At 38.1% G+C, this 17,187-nt stretch overlaps 1 protein-coding gene across 1 annotated transcript; it reads right to left on the reverse strand.

The window, feature by feature from the left end:
- Positions 1 to 836: 836 nt before the first annotated feature.
- LOC121250744 (mitotic checkpoint serine/threonine-protein kinase BUB1) lies at positions 837 to 16,012 on the reverse strand. The gene is made up of 14 exons (XM_041149944.1): positions 15,853 to 16,012; positions 15,612 to 15,762; positions 15,333 to 15,490; positions 15,135 to 15,225; positions 14,891 to 15,001; positions 14,711 to 14,798; positions 4,716 to 4,819; positions 4,560 to 4,631; positions 4,392 to 4,481; positions 4,151 to 4,308; positions 1,924 to 1,978; positions 1,719 to 1,853; positions 1,510 to 1,631; positions 837 to 1,340 (listed from the first exon to the last, which is right to left on the reverse strand). The coding sequence occupies exons 1-14, from the start codon at positions 15,909 to 15,911 to the stop codon at positions 1,154 to 1,156; spliced, it is 1,581 nt and encodes a 526-aa protein (XP_041005878.1). The 5' UTR covers positions 15,912 to 16,012; the 3' UTR covers positions 837 to 1,153.
- Between the last annotated feature and the right edge of the window lie 1,175 nt (positions 16,013 to 17,187).

A 17,187-nucleotide genomic window follows, 5' to 3' on the forward strand; every position in this document is an offset into this window, starting at 1 on the left:
CAACTCAAGGGTTCATAACCACTTAAAAGGATATACCATGCATGGATCATTTCATCTCCACAGTAGTTCAAATCCCTTAAAGTATTGCTTTCTAACTCTAGTCCTGCCTTCATGACTTGAAACCAACAAAGTACTCCAAATCCGATCCCAATCAGATGGACAGGGCAGGGCAGGGAATGCATATGCCTACTAGCTTCCATGATCAAGGTTCAAATAAGTTTCTTTTGGTTGAAAAGCACCGATATAAGACCCCATGCCCAAAATATAGCGTGGTGTAATGTTAAGGCCCAATTTGGATACACAAAACATCTCATCTCATCTCATTTTATCATTATAACTTTTCCAAACTCCTACACAAAATATAATAAAGAATTCAACTTTTTCAAATTTCAAAATAAAAATTATATTAAAAAATTATATTCTAACAATATTTATTTAACTTTCAACAAAATATCTCATCTCATCTCATCTAAACTGCGTAACATAACAAAACAAGAAACAACTGCATTGTCCATATCTTGTCATCTTGAGACAATAATGGGTCATTGACATGTTCTCTCAGCAAGAACACCTGAATTGGATGAAAGCATTGCAAGAGGAGGGTAAAATTACAATCCAAAGAGAATTTGTGAATTTTTTTGGTACACAATAATTTTGAAAAGCAACAAGAAAGGTTTTTAGGATTGCAGCACTTCCTTTTACCTGTTAAAAATAACAAAGGCTTTCAGGGATGCTACATGAAGTGTGCCAAAACAGTAACAGGAACAAAGCATGCTTAAATATTACCCAAAAAAAAAAAAGTATGAAACTGAGAGGCCAGTGAGTGGAGATATACATATGTTACACTGCCTATGAACGTTAAAGAAAAAATATACAAACATATGAGCTCTCAACATTCATTACAAATGTGCATACAAACATCAGAGAAATCCTCCAGCGAACTATACTGACTTCAGGAAGGGAACTTTTTTGAAAAGTTAAAAAGGTAATTTAACAATCTTAAAATGAGGTTCGTGAATGTGTACTCATGTCAAGGTGAGAATAACAAAAACTATTTTCACCTTCTAATTTTGCTTTTGTTGCAGTGAATAAATTTGACAATTCCAGAACTTTAGGAGTTACAATTCAGAAGCATGACCAGAGTCCAGACAGACTATGCAGAACACAAAGAAGCCCTTTGCTTCACCAGTAACTCCTTTAGTTTCTTTATGAACTGAGGTTTAGAGCACATGTAATCCTGGAATGATTCCCTCAATTTCTGCAACTTCTTGTCATCACTGCCAGGACTCATGTTAAGCAGCTGGGTAAACAAATCCTTCCAGAGTTCAACCTTCCAATATCTGAAGCCAATTGAACACGAAGTATGAAAGTTAAAGATGGGAGGGAGAATAATTTCTGCCATCCATTACTTCAAGAGAAATAAACTATTGACATGATTTTCCAACAAACTAAAGGACAGAGCTCATTAATATCAACAGATTTCTTGGACTATGCAAAGTGAGAGATTACCGTTTAAGAGATGATTTGGGTAAATAAATGTAGCCACCACCAGATGATTTTTTCTTTTCGATCTCCATATAAGAATTATGCAGCATCATATGGACTATAACACAAAGGCCATATGTGTCTACCTGGAGGAACGTGAAACAGACGTTCTAATAAGTCAAATCAATAATGCTAGCAACTGCATTTGAGATGATATATGACTTGAGACTAGCCTGAAATGACCATGGCTTATTCTCCTGCATTTCAATACAACGAAAGCCAGAAGTCCTGCAATCTCCTTTAAATTCTGCATTTTCAGGAAAGAGGCGTTTGTCTATCCCCCTCCCCCAGTCAACAAGGCAAAGGCCCTGGAAGATAAAATTCTGAGTCATTATAAAAATACTTAGCCAAAGAGTCTTTGATGCAAACAGAAGTAACCTGATCATGCCAAGGACCACTGTGCTCACGTAACCCATCTTCTGTAAGATCGCCCCTGCCAAAAAGTGAGATAATTAAGTTCTGAAGGACACTGTCTGCAACTGCAGATTGTACAAGCCCATTAGTATGCCAGTAATGGGAAAATGAGCATCGGAGAAAAATAGGGTTTGAAAAGAACATTCGCACCATATAGCAAGTAAAAATGCAAAGACAAAGGATTTAAAAATAGGGCATGGCACAAAACAGAGGAAATGATCATTTCTCCTCTCTCCCTATATTCATCATATAGAGTGGATCAATACAATTGATCTAGCATTTATTACAATGACTATTACCCTCTAGTCATGTTGGAGCATATAAAAATCATATAAACTTAACTTGGAACAAATAAACTCCCAGACTATTTCTAGGTTTGACAGACGATGATATTATTACACCAACAGCACCCATCTGTTGACCAACACCTACAGAACCAACTAAAAACAACATGAGGCGAACGAGACTTCAACAAAACCAGCCAAAAACAAGAACAAGTCGAAACTCTGAAAGAACCGGCCAGCTACCATAATCTGACCAAAATTTGGACTAAACCGGACAAAAACAACTATACGGACCGAAGTTTCTGTAACCCTTGTACACCAACGACAGACACATGAATAACGACAATTCATTGAGGCCACAAAAACTGTCACAACTCCAAAACCACATTGGAAAGACGACTCTAATGACAACCCAAACAGTCACATCAAGAGACGATCCAAAAGTTGGAAACCAACCAAAACAAGCATAATCATTGATGGTGGCCACCACTGAAACCATTGAGGAACAACAAAAAATGACACAAAATTATATGCTGCAACAAAATCCACCAATAACCACCACCAAAACAAGTCTGCCACCACAGATCATCACAACCACCGCAAATCACCAATGCCTTCGACTCAGTAAATATCACAGGGTAAACCACTACCAAAGCAGCCATGATTCAGGTCTGCTGGCCACTACTCAAACTGGAGGCACATGAACTTCACATGTACCTTCTTTTTTACAAGATAACATCTCATACACCTGCAAGGATGATGACTATCAACAAAATTAACAGAGAACCACCACCAAAACGAACCTGCCACCAAAGATAGCAAACGACAACAACCACAAACCACCAATGCCTTTGAATTAATAAGTGTATCAGGTAAACCATTAGCAAAGCAGCTGTGATTCATGTATTCTGGGAACTTCCCAAACTTGAGGCACACCAACATCGCATACGCCTTTTTTTTATAATATAACATCCCATACACCTACAAGGATGATGACAACTACCATCCAATCGACGTGGAAATGAATGGTACCATCCATCTTCAACTACTGCCATCAGACCTTATCCCATAATACTGCAAATGTTTCAGAGTCGGTAGAATTAAACAAGAGAAGGAAAGGAGAAACAAACTGCAAATGAAGGCACGGAAAAAGAAGAAAAAAACTACCACTAACCCCTAAAAATTTTCTAAACCCTGGGCTCTAATGACATGTTAACAACAAGGTTTGCCACATACAAAAACAGTAAGAGCAAAAGAAATTTCTCTTCTTTTTCAGGACTCCACCATATAGAGTGGGAATAATCAACACAGTTGACGTAGCAGCTAATACAATGATTATAACCCTAATTCTAAAATTCTTTCCTTAACAAAAGAGATTAGTACTGGTAAATTAGTCACTTCAAGAAGGATTAGGCTTTAACAACACATACCACCACTTTTGAGATGACGTATAACTTGCCTATAACATGGCTCGTTCAGAAAGTAGTAAATGAGCAGAAAAAGTGAATGATAACTTTGTCTAGCTATTAACTAAGATTTTAAAAATAAGTGTCTAACAATCAGGCCATGCATTAATATCATCATACTAGTCTGACAAGAAGAAAACGTCGCCTTTTTTTAGAGGTGAATATTTTTCCTACAAAATAAGAATAGAAGCAGCCATACTCATAATATGTACAAATTTACGCGGAAAAATAATCCAAAAGAAAAAGCAAAAACAAGTTGGAAGATGAAAATATAAACTCAACATTACGAATTAACAATAAACATTGAGCCAAAAGCTTTGGTCATCAAAATGTACGAATTGCATATACTTATAAAAAAAAATGTACGAATTGCATATCTGTTTCGCCAAAGTTCATTAGAAGAGGTAACACGGTCACAACAATAACGGAAGAGTCTGTTACCTAGCATAACGAATAAGCAAATTATCAGGCTTAAAATCACCATGAATGATGCCAGCACCATGCAAAGTTTCTAGCATGTAGAGCATCTCTACTGTGTAATAAATACATAACTCCTCTTCCATGGACTTTCCAGTGACTACATAGGAGTTTATGGCATCCTGCAGAAGGTTTTCATCAAAGTCTGCATAATGTAGAAGACTAAACCTAATAATACACGAGATACAAAATTAATTAAACCAACCTGCAGAGTCCCATGGGCCAGATAGTCACAGACAAGTATGCTACAGTCAGAGTAGAGATGCATTCTCAGAGCAAAACCAAAGCTGGACCTCTGATAAAATACAAGAATAAGTAAATAAATAAAAAGCAGAAACCACCAATAAACATTGGAGACCAGAAAATGTCGTACTTCATTGTCTAAGATGCGCTCATCTAGTTGACGATACATGTAGAACTCCCAAGGGAAAGCAGGCTTTTGTATCTGTCAGAAATTTCAAAGACCATGTTACAATCCAACTAGGCAACTCCTCCACTTTCGGTAGGAGAATACTAAAATAGCACATACCTTAAGTGCGACAACTTCATCTGGATTACTGTGGACATATGCTTTATATACTTGAGCAAAACCACCCTGACCAGCACAACCTGTGATCTGATACTTCTTTCCACCTACAATCCAGAGTAATAGAATTTGACCTCCTAGAGTCTCAGTATCTAACTTTTTCCTTTTATATAAAACCCAAAATTCGCTGCATGGTAACTACACTCGGACAAGTAAGAACAATTTATCTTCTGCACCATTTGCCTTAGCTCAAGTGTAATGGTGAGAAGGTGTATTTGGGGTACTTCTTACAATAAAATATTAAACTGAGAAAATTTGAGAAAGAAAAACAACTAAAAACTTCAGTGCAATATACAGTGACAAGAAAAGATTTGTATTAGAAAAAACCTCAAGGGTTCACTTGCATTTCTTGTAAAAAGTTAGAACTTAAATATTAAGTAAGAAAATCAAGTCTTAAGCTAGAAATTTGATATTGGTGTGGAGTGTCAGGTCTGAAGGTTAATTTGGCCAAATCCAAATTACTCCCTGTTCGGGCTGTTGAGTTTTATTGATTGTAGGGTGTCTTCCTTGCCATTGGGATAGCTTGGTCTCCCATTGGATGCTTCCTTCAAGACTAAGCCTGGTTTGGATAAAGAAATGCTTCCATTTCATCTCTTCCCATTTCATTTCATCTCAATATCCAAACATCACAAATACAAACACACAAAAAAACACTTTTCAATTTCAAATCTTCAACTTTTTCATCTAATCATTACCTAAGTATTACAACTTTTCCTTTCCCAAAATCCCATAAAACATTTAACTCAAATCATTTCTAACTCATGTCATCTCAAATATCTCACTACTATTCACAAACAATCTCATCTCATCTCAACTAAATATCCAAACGGGGCCTAAAGCTATATGGGATGGTAAATTGATACAATGGAACGTCAGTTAGCTGGATGGAAGTGAATGTATCTATCCAAGTCTTTATCACACTTACCCACTTGCCACTTATTTTATGTCTCCTTTTCCTCTACCTAGTGTTGCTAATCAGTCAAAGAAGAAGCGGGGTGGTTTGGGGGAGGAATCATAGTTTTCATTTGGTTCTTGGTCGAAGTTCTAATCAACCATGCCTCCTTGGATATATGGCTATGGTGCTATGTAAATGATATATATATATATATATATATATACACAGAGAGAGAGAGAGAGAGAGCTTATGGAAGTTGGTGGTTGCTGCTAAATATGTGCTTCTTAGGACAGTCCATATGGAGTTGGCCTTTTGAAGGATATAAGAAAGATGTGGAAAGACGTTTTCAGCTTTATTACCTTTGGAATCGTAGATAGTCTAAAATTTACTTTTGGCATGATGTGTTGTGTGGAGACCAGTCCCTCAAGGAAAATTTTCCAGAGCTATTTAGCATTGCATGTTCTAAAGAAGCCTCCGTAGTGGATAATTTACATCTCTCTAATGGTTCGCAACAGTGGGATGTATCTTTCATCAAGGTGGCACAAGACTGAGAGGTGGATCTCTTTATTTCTTGCAAGATTGGGAGAGGTGGAGAAGACAAGGGCAGGTAGAACCCTTCTAAGCATGGTCTCCAAGGCTAAATCCTTTCATAATGTGATATATCAGGATGCTAAAACTTCCTTTACTTAAAAGAGCATGGAGGACACATTCGGGCTCAATTTCACCTGGCCAAGATGTGATTATGGACCTCCTCCTCTTTCCTAGAAAGGTGGAGATTTTCTCTCTACTGTTCTCTAAACGTAGAGGCTCTCTCTTGGACTTTGTCTGAAGAGAGTTTCTGCCATGTGTTCCCCCAAAGCAAGGTAAAGAGTTACGTTATGGCTGAAGATTTATCTAACATTTACGAAGGTTTGAAACTTACGGAAGAAGAGAAGGAGGAAGTCCTCATTCCAAATGAGGAAGTTCTAACTTCTATAGCAAAAAGTAGGAATTGTTTGGCTGCCCTTATTGTTGCGGGGAAAGAAATGAACAGAGGAGCCTGTCGGAATACCATGAGTAAAGCTTGGAAAGTAGAGGGTCAGGTTTCTTTCAAACACCTTGGTATCAACAGGTTCTTGATTGAGTTTCAGAATCATGTGGAGAAGGAGCGTATACTCTTGGGAAGACCCTGGTCTTTTGACAGGGCCTTGGTTTGCTTATTTGATTGTGAAGGTTGCATGGCTCCAAAAGACATTGAGTTTAAGGAGGAACCATTTTGAATACAGTTACACGACCTGCCTTTTGCATGAATGAACAAAACCATGGGTGAAAAGGTGGGAGCAACTGCGGGAACTGTTATATCAGTTGACGTGGATGCTAGTGGTATGGCTTGGGGTCATTTTCTTAGAGTTAGAGTTTTACTCGATATTTGTAAGCCTCTCATTCGGGGCAGATTTATCAATATGGGAGGAAAACGCTTTTGGATTCCTTTTAAGTATGAGAGGCTTCCTTTATTCTGTTTTCAATATGGTGCCATTAAACATACTGGCTTGTCTTGCTCAATATCTCCTCTGGGGTGTAATGTAAGTGAAGGATCAATACCTCAATTCGGCTCCTGGCTAAGAGCTAGCACATAGCTGAGGAACTCTCCAATCTTTAGCAAGAAGGATGGTGATTGCGAAAACACAAGGAGTTGGCGCCAAAACAAAAGTGAAGGAAGCAAATATGAAGATGATGGGATGGGAAAAAACATCACTAGCAAACCCAAAGTAGGCGTTGAACAAGCTGACCTTGGGAGTTCTGACAGCCACCAACTTCTGGGACCTTTACACGAAAAGGGCAACTGGTGCAGAACAAAAGACCAATCTGACCCTTCTATCCAGGTAAATTCTGATAGCTTTGAGACTTCCCACTTGGCTGATATGCATCCTAAGGACACTTTGGTTTCAAAAGGTGTCATCTCAATCCTAGAACCCTCCCTGTATCACACTGATCAAGACACATCGATCCCTACTAGAAACTTGGTTCAGGGCAGCTCACCTTCTCAGAACTCACCCACTAAAACTGCTGCCGGCATTGCTAATAAAAGAAAGTGGAAGAGGAGGGCTCGAGAGTTGGGGCCTAGAGGAAACCATAGTCCAACTAACATGGTTATGTGTGAGTCTAGTGACCCTAAATCAAGAAAAAGGCCTGGTGCAGAATCTCATGGGATTATCATGACAAGAAAGAGAGCTAAACAAGCTCAGTTGGCAGTGGCTGGTTTCCAGCCCTGCCAATCCCCATGAAACACTTAGCATGGAACTGCCGAGTGCTTGGAAACCCTCGAACAATTCGTGAGCTTCACCTGATGGTAAAAGAAAAATGCCCAGATGTTGTGTTCCTGAGCGAAACAAAATGTAGAAGGAAAAGAATAGAACTTACCCGAGACAAACTAAGTTTTGACCACTGCTTTTCTGTTGACAGTATTGGAAGGAGTGGGGGTATTGCCATATTTTGGAAAAGAGAAATAAAAGTTGAACTAGATTCCTACTCTCATAATCACATATCTATTTCAGCTTCCTCTAACATCCCAAGCAAGAAATGGACCGTAACAGGTTTCTATGGACAGCCTACTACTGCTAAAAGAAGTGCTAGCTCGGATCTCCTTAGGCTTATTCATTCCAGAACTCATAATCCCTGGCTGTGCATGGGGAATTTTAATGAGATCATGTTCCAAGATGAGTACTTTGGCTCTAACACCCACCCCTTTAAGCAAATGGAAGAATTTAGACTAGCCTTATCAGATTGTGGACTTATGGATATTGGCTTTGGAGGGTCAAAGTTTACTTGGTGTAATAAAAGGGAGGGCTCTGAATTCACTAAATGTCGTTTGGATAGAGCCCTAGTCAATGATGAATGGCTTAACCTTTTTTATTATAATCAAGTCTTAGTCCTACCAGGACAATGTTCAGATCACAATCCCTTGTTTATTAATTGCTTCAACTCTGCCCAAGTAGAAGCCCCTAAGCATAAGATTTTTAGATATGAAGTTGCATGGGGTAAAAGAGAAGGATGCACTGAACTCATTAAAGCTATGTGGTTACGGAAACCCCCTCAGGCTTCCAAGCTTGATTTTACTCGAGAATGATTGAATGTATGCAGGGATAAGCTCAAGATTTGGAGCAAGGAGGCTTTTAGACAGCAGAAAAGGCTCCTTTACCAGAAGAGAGAACAACTTAGACTATTACAAGAGTCCAATTCTGGTCAATTTAATAGTCAAATCAATGCACTTCAGAGTGAGATAGATGGTTATATTGAAGAGGAAGAGCTGAAATGGAGACAGAGCTAAACAAAGATGGCTTAAGGAATGAGACAAGAACACTAAATACTTTCATAAGTGTGCAACTCAAAGGAAACAGGTGAACAGAATTAAGCAAATCAAAAGTGAAAATGGGTGTGACTTTCAATAAGGAAGAGATTGCAAAGACCTTTCAAGACTATTATCAAAACCTATTCTCCTCTTCTAACCCAAGCAATATCGAGGCTGCCTTGAACTCCTTCCCTCCCTCAGTCACTACAGAAATGAACTGCTCCCTTGCTAGCCCTTTTTCTGAACATGAAGTTGTAAATGCAATTAAGGACATGAACCCCCTTGGATCACTTGGCCCAGATGGATTTCCAGCTGCTTTCTACCATCAACATTGGTCCACAATAGGCAAGGAAGTGACAGTAGCAGTCATAGAAGTTCTAAACACCAGAAAGGGTTTTGAAGAAATCAATCAAACATTTATTTCTCTGATCCCCAAGAAGAAGTGCCCACAATCTGTTCTAGATTACAGACCTATCAGTTTCTGCAATGTCTTCTATAAGATCATCTCCAAAGTAATTGCCAACAGACTCAAGCTCATTTTGCCTAACCTCATTTCCCTCACCCAAAGTGCATTTGTTTCAGAAAGACTGATCTCAGATAATGTTATTGTTGCATATGAGCTGCTGCATTCCATGCAAACAAGGTTAAAAGGGAAGCATAATGGCTTTATGGCCCTTAAGCTCGATATGAGCAAAGCATATGATTGAGTGGAATTGGACTTTTTAAGTAAAATAATGAGGAAAATGGGCTTTGAGAGTGAATGGATAGATCTGGTGTTGCAGTGTGTTACCACTGTCAATTATTTTATTCTTGTTAATGGAATACCCCAAGAAACTTTCACCCCTTCCAGAGGCATTAGGCAGGGAGATCCCCTTTCTCCCTACCTATTCATCATTTGTTCTGAATTCCTCAGTCATAGTCTTAATCAAGCTGAGATGCAGGAAGTTATTTCTAGAATCCCAACTGCTCGAGGCTCCTTTCATGTGAACCATCTTTTCTTCGCAGATGACAACTTGGTTTTCTACAGATCAAACCCAGATGAATGGTGTAGACTACAGCAAGTATTAAGCAGCTATAAACAGGTATCGGGCCAGAGGCTTAATCTTGAAAAAACTTCAATCTTTTTCAGCAAGAACACCAAACTTGAGGTCCAACAAGCCATTCTACAACAATCAGGAATCAAAGCTTCAGGATCCTTTGATAAATACTTGGGGTTACCATCCTATGTGGGCAAGAATAAAACCAAGGCTTTTCACTCAATACTTGACAGGGTCAAAGCTAAGATGGTTAATTGGAAGAGTAATATGTTGTCTCAAGCCGGGAAGAAGATCCTTCTTAAATCTGTACTGTAGTCAATCCCTACTTATAGCATGGGGATCGTTAAACTTCCCAAAACTATTCTTAGAAGCCTCAACTAGCTTTTGCAATCTTTCTGATGGGGTCAAAGCAATCATAGATCTAAAATCCATTGGTTAAGCTGGCAAACTTTAGAGAAATCCAAACAAAAGGGGGGCTTGGGATTTAAAGACTTTGAACATTTTAACTTAGCATTACTGGCTAAACAAGGTTGGAGGATCATTCAAAACCCTCTATCTCTTACAGCTCAGGTTCTCAAAGCCAAATATTTCCCTACCTCGAACTTTCTATCAGCCAAATTAAGACTTCATGATTCATATGTGTGGAAGAGTTTCCTACTAGCCAGACCAGTACTTAAGGCAGGTTTGATATGGAAAGTTGGTGATGGAAGAAAAATCAAAATTTGGCAGGATCAATGACTTCCATGCCCATCTACATTTAGAGTGCAATCTCCTGTCCACATTTTAGAGTCTGAAGCTCAAGTTGCTAATCTCATCAACCCAGTCACCATGTAGTGGGATCTATCTCTCATTTATGACATATTCTCAGCCTGTGAGGCAAAATTAATTAGCCAGATCCCTATTAGTCCATGCTGGAGCCAAGACGTGCTGACCTGGAGATACTCAAGCAATGGAAAGTTTTCTGTAAGGAATGCCTATCACCTTCAAGGCTCACTTAAAGAGGATAGAGTGGGGCAATCTTCAACTCAGAATCCCATTTCGAGATTCTGGAACAAAGTATGGGGTATCCGAGTACCTCAAGTCACTAAATCCTTTCTTTGGAGAGCTGCTTGTGAGTCTCTTGCCACTAACCTGAACCTACACAAAAGAAAAATTGTAGATTCACCCCTCTGTCCAATTTGCTCTCTTCAACCAGAATCAGTCACTCATGCCATCTGGTCCTGTGGGGCTTCAATAGATGTATGGTCTATGAGCTCAAAAAGAATTCAGAAATCAAGCTTACTTGAAAGATCTTTTAAAGATATTCTGACCTCCATAATGGATCACTTATCTCCTCTGGAGATCATTGAATTTGTTGTCACTGCAAAAGCTATTTGGTTTAGAAGGAATACCTGGCTCTTTGAACAACAATTCCAACCCCCTTCTCAAGTGTCAAAGCTAGTCCAAACAGAGATGGCTTCCATTAAGTTATGGCTGGAGAATGGGACAAAACAGAAGGAAATCCAAGCACCTAAAAACAATAGGTGGATTGCTCCTCCATTAGATGTATTCAAAGTTAATTGGGATGCTGCCATTGATAAAGGCAACTCGAGGTTGGGGATTGGTGTGATGGTTAGGAACTCAGAAGGAGCTGTTATGGCATCATTGTGTTCATCAATGGACTTGTTCCTGGATCCACTCCTTGGTGAGGCTGTAGCAGCTCAAAGGGCCTCTTCTCTTTGTGCAGAATTGGGATTACAACATATTATTCTTGAAGGTGACTCTCTATCGGTGGTGAAAGCTATTCAACACAAAGAGGATAGTTGGAGTGATACTGGTCTTGTTATTAGAGACATTAAGGTCATGCTATCCAAGTTCCTTTCTTGGTCTGTTCTACATGTTCATAGGGAAGTTAATGTAATTGCACATCATTTGGCAAAGTTTGCTCTTAGTTGCCAAGATGATTGTATACTTATTGAGGACTATCCTCTTTGTATCCAGCACTTGCTTGATGAATGAATTAGCTTATTTTCAAAAAAAGATGTGATTATGGGGCAGCCTCAAGGTTTTACATGTTCCCCCTCATGTTTCAATACAGGGAACTGCCTTAAGTTTTGTAATAAAATATATCTATTTGTTCTTTTACTTGGGAAAAAAAAAGCAAAAGCATGGCGGACACAAGTTCTACAGAAGGTGGCTGGTTTTGTGTAGACAGTTGCCTTAGAAAAGACTCTCACGTTAAACAATCTATGGAAAGGCATATGTTGGTGATTCATTGGTGTTATAGGTGCTGAAGAAGTGCAGAATCTGTCGACCATCGTCTGCTTCATTATTTCTACAAGCCTAAGGTGTGCACGTCTCGTACAAGCCTTTTTGGAAAAAAATGGGACTCACTAAAAATAATCATTTTTCTATGATGGTATCCACTTTTTTTCTAAGGGCATGCAAGGGCTTGCATACCCTAAGCTTGTATCTAGCATTACTCTTTATAATATTATACTTCCAGTGGACCAATATATTTGGAGTGGGTCAGCTTATGCCTAGAAGTGTGGTGGATTCTTTTGCGTGTTGGAGATAATAGTTTGGTCGCATCATTGTGAAGTTTAATGGAATTTGATCCCTACTTGCCTAATTTGATATCTATGGAGAAAACTCAATGGTTGGTGCTTTGATAACTCTGAAAAAATAGTAAATGAGCTTAAAGTTTTTTCATTAAAACCATATTTCTCTAGGTATTCACTCATATTTTTTATGCGAATCTTCAATATCAAGATTTTTTTTTTTATAAGTAATAATATTTATTGATGTGAATGAAATTAGGCGATGCTCAAGTACACCGGAAGTATACAAAATGAGACACTTAATTACATTCTGGTAGGCTAGAAAAAAGATAAAAACTCATGAACATTCCCTCCCTTCAATACAATAGCAGAAAACTACTAGAAAAGAGAATACAAAAAAGTTACAAATTTCTCCCTCTACACGCTCCTTGATATTAAAGCACCTGTCATTCATTTTCGACCATAAACACCACATCAAGCACAAAGAAATCATCTACCACACGACTGCTAGTTGGACACTACTATAAGATCTATTCCAGTATGCTAATAGATCCACCACACTCTTGAGCATAGCCCAACTCAACCCAGCTCTACTAAGAATACCAGCCCATAGCTCCCCAACCACCTCACAATGTAAGAGCAAGTGATCTACCGATTCCCCACTCTTTTTACACATGTAGCACCACTCCATGATCATCATACTTCGCTTTCTTAAATTATCAACCGTCAAAATCTTCCCATGAGCAGTTGTCCAAGTAAAAAAAGCAACTTTAGATGGAACTAATACCTTCCATATACTCTTCCATGGAAAGAAAGTGGGTTGTAGGACTGTCAAGACCTTCTAGAAGGATTTAACAATAAATTTATCTTTCCTTGTGTGAGTCCACAACATACGGTCACCCCCATTGGCCCCTAGCTTTGCTGAATACAAGTAACTATAAAAATCTGCCAGCTCTTCTAGTTCCCAATCCTGAGCATTTATTGTAAAAGTGACATTCCAAGTAACCATCCCATTGGCACGGCACAGAACTTCTGAAACTGGAGCTTGCTGATTTCCAGCCAAGTTAAAAACAACTGGACAAGCCATGCAAAGAGGACTCTCCCCACTCCATACATCGAACCAAAAGCGGGTACGTGTTCCATCACCCACCTCAAACTTGAGATGTTTTTCAAAGGTGTTCCACCCCTTATGAATTTCCACAGGCTTACTCCATAAGACCCCCTACCCTCTTTAGAGCACCATCCCCCCACACACAACCATACTTATAATCAATAACCTCTCTCCACAGCGAGTTCCCTTCCATTTGGTACCTCCACAACCACTTCCCTAATAGTACCTTGTTAAATACACACAAATTTCGCACCCCTAACCCCCCATTCGCAAATGGACACTCACCCTTTGCCAACTCACAAGGTGAAGTTTGGATTCCTCCCCATGCCACCCCACAAGAAAGCTCTAAACAACTTTTCTATCCGGTTTGTTCAATATCAAGATTTAGTTCTTTCTTTTTCTCTTCTAATGTGTAGGTGTATCTATTTATACTCTTCATGTGATTGGATGTCACCACTTTTTGTGATCGAGTAAAATTATTTACTTTAAAAGCAGTAAGAAAGCAAGAATTGCTAGAATGCCTCTTTTAAGTTCCTTTACAGCCATGTAACAGCAAGAGGGGAGGAAGGGGAGGCCAGATCTCCTCTTTCTTCCATTTTAGTCTATGTTAGTGTAACTAAAAAGGCCAGTTCTTCCGAGAATTTTCAATCTGGTTTAGAAGTGTACGTGCACTTCTATTTGTCTAGATCAACAAACTCGAATCTCAAAATTTTAGGAACCAAAAATATTTCTAACAAAAAAAAGGATGCTATCTTTGTGTTGGAATGTTAAACAAATGTTATAGAAATTAGCAGTCAACCTTTGTTAGATACAAGGATTATAACATACCAACTGCAGAGGGTTTTCACTGTTTATAATGTGATTGTTGTTGGTCAGAAGTCAGAACGTCTAAATTTACACTTACAAATATTATTAAAAAAAGAAAGAGGAAAGAAAAAGGCCTTGAGTTAAACTAAAAACTCATTGGCATTTAGATAGTTTCATGTAAATGTCGCAAAAAAAAAACAAATTTAGTATGAAGAATTACCTATCTCAATAATCTTATTCCTTGATGAATTCTGCAAAGAAGATAAGGCCACTTTGCCTGAGTAAGCTTTTTGGCTTGAATGGTATCCCTGAAAAGTGCATCAAAGAGCAATTATAAAGCCAACTATTGAGGAGACTAATAAATGCAATTATGCAAAAGGAAGTGACTGCATTGTCCTACATCATATTTCATAATCTGAGGACCCAGCTTCTTCAATAGGTCTTTCATGGTGGAGGCGGACCATGGATTAATATGACTTGTCTCGAACTCAATGGATCCACAATCATCAATCTGTAAAATGGAAAAGGAAAAGGAAACAAAAAAAAGATGAAGCTTCTCACAGCGTATGACATGAACTTCAACTAACACACACTTCAACACCCCCCCCCCTTCCCACCCTTCACCATTTAGCCATGTGTAATACCTTCTGAAGTGAACAAGCATTCACTAATCCAGACATTCTATCAAGAAATAGGGCATGTGCCTTCTTCAACAACTCGACTGGTTTGGCATTTCTAGTCGCAGAGCAGCATTGCAAGTGTTAGGACACAAGTTGACACGCTCAAAAAACTCCAATCTAGGAAAGAAACACAGACGCGCACAGAGGGAGAAAGAGAGAGACCTTAGAAATCCAGACTGATAAACCATATGAGCGTCATGCAACTTCCCTTTTGATTCAAGAAAGGATGCATACCATACATAAAGCAAAGAATGGCCGAGACATATCTCACTCTCGGTCATTTCTCTAAAAATACTCTCAAAATCTTCACTAACGTCCATCTACAGACACCAAAACCACCAAATTAAGTCCATCAAAAGATCAAATGCATACCAAGAATGAAAAAAAATATTCAAGCAGTTGGAATCGAGAAACGAAAACGACCGAAGAATAGGAAGTTACATAGAGGAACCAAATCCGGAGAAATCTAACGTCGTTTTGGTACTGGTCATCATCCTTGAATGTGACGATGCAATCGTAGAGAAGCTTGCTGAGATCTAACCCCGAACCGTTCCCCGAGCCCGTTTCTGCTTCGAGAGCTTTCTTGATCGACCTGGAACCACAAAAATCAGCGACAAATTCATCACAATGAAAGCCAACGCGATTGTGTGCAAGTGTCAGAGAAGATAGAGAGGGAGAGGACCAGAGCCAGGGCAAGAGGGGATCAGGAGCAGAGTTGGTATCTTCGAAGACCACAGTCATGGCTTCTGTGTGCGTGTGTAGTGTGAGAAGTGAGACCGAGAAGATGATGTTGTAATTGTTGTTCCCTTAAAAGATCTCCAAAGGCAAAAAGAAGAAGCGGGCGAAATTCGAATGCTTGAACTTTTGAATTCATCATTTAAAAGAACGGCAATAAAAATATTAAAAATTAAATTAAATAATAAGATTAATTGATTAAAGATTAATTTTAGATAAAACCTCCATAAACATGTAATTTTTCATTTTTATTCCTATATCCTAATATTTAAATACGTGTGTTTAAACATAAAATAAAATGACAAATTACATATTGATTAGATGGAAGTGTATAGTGTAAGATTTTTTTATAACATTTCTCCTGAACTAAAAAATAAGAAAAATAATAATAAATTAAAAAAAAAAAAGAAATTAAAATAAAGTAAAAACAAATTAAAATATAATAAGAATATAATAATAAATATTAATAATAAGCTAAAAATAATAATTACAAAATAGCTACCAGAGAAAAGAAGCCGGTGATCCTTAGGTACCGTCATTTCTTTTTTTTTCTTTTTTTGTTATTCATTTTTTTAATTCTAGTTTTTTGTTTTTATTACTTTTATATTGTCTATGGGAGTATTTTAGGAAATGTGTAGTGTAGATTGAAAAAAAAAAAATGATAGTTTGGTATGTAAATTGAGGATTTTGAGATTTCGGGGCATAAATTTAAAAAAATATAAAGGTTATAGTTTAGGGGTCAAATCGTGATTTTATTAATTTGTGATGCAGTTAAGAAAAGGTAATAGTTTGGTAATGTAAAGTAAAATTCTCACGTAGCTAACATATTTAACTATTGTATTATTAATATAAAATATACTATTTATTAAATTTAATTAATTTATAATAGATACAAGAAATATCTAATAAATAAACGACCCCAAGAAGTGTGCATGAAAACTTTCTTTTTTAAAAAAGAAAAAAGAAAATTAATAAACAACTTCATTAATCATTACTCAGATAGCAATATCAACAAGCAATATCAAAAATTGTCTCCTCTCTCGCCTAGTAGGAGTAGAGGTGGTGAATGGGTGTCCTCCAAAGGAAGTCGTTGAGGATCGATGGAGACTTCTAACTCTTACAAAAGAGGAAGACATGTCAATTTATATCAATGGTAAGGAAATAGAGAATGCTCAACGTAAAGGGAAAAGATGTCTGATCGGAAAAGTTTGCATGGAGAGGGTGATCAATTGTCAACGACGAAGGAGCTAGGGCTCGAGTAAAAAGGAAAGATTGGGGTTGG

The sequence above is a fragment of the Juglans microcarpa x Juglans regia genome, chromosome 2D (assembly GCF_004785595.1).
Source record: "Juglans microcarpa x Juglans regia isolate MS1-56 chromosome 2D, Jm3101_v1.0, whole genome shotgun sequence".
Classification (NCBI taxonomy): Eukaryota; Viridiplantae; Streptophyta; class Magnoliopsida; order Fagales; family Juglandaceae; genus Juglans; species Juglans microcarpa x Juglans regia.

Coding starts and splice junctions, on each gene's coding strand:
- LOC121250744 (XM_041149944.1), bottom strand. CDS start 15,911: ATGACTGTGGTCTTCGAAGATACCAACTCTGCTCCTGATCCCCTCTTG. Junction 15,763..15,852: donor CCCCTCTTGCCCTGGCTCTG/GTCCTCTCCCTC, acceptor TTGTGGTTCCAG/GTCGATCAAGAAAGCTCTCG. Junction 1,854..1,923: donor GTGGTCCTTGGCATGATCAG/GTTACTTCTGTT, acceptor TTTATCTTCCAG/GGCCTTTGCCTTGTTGACTG.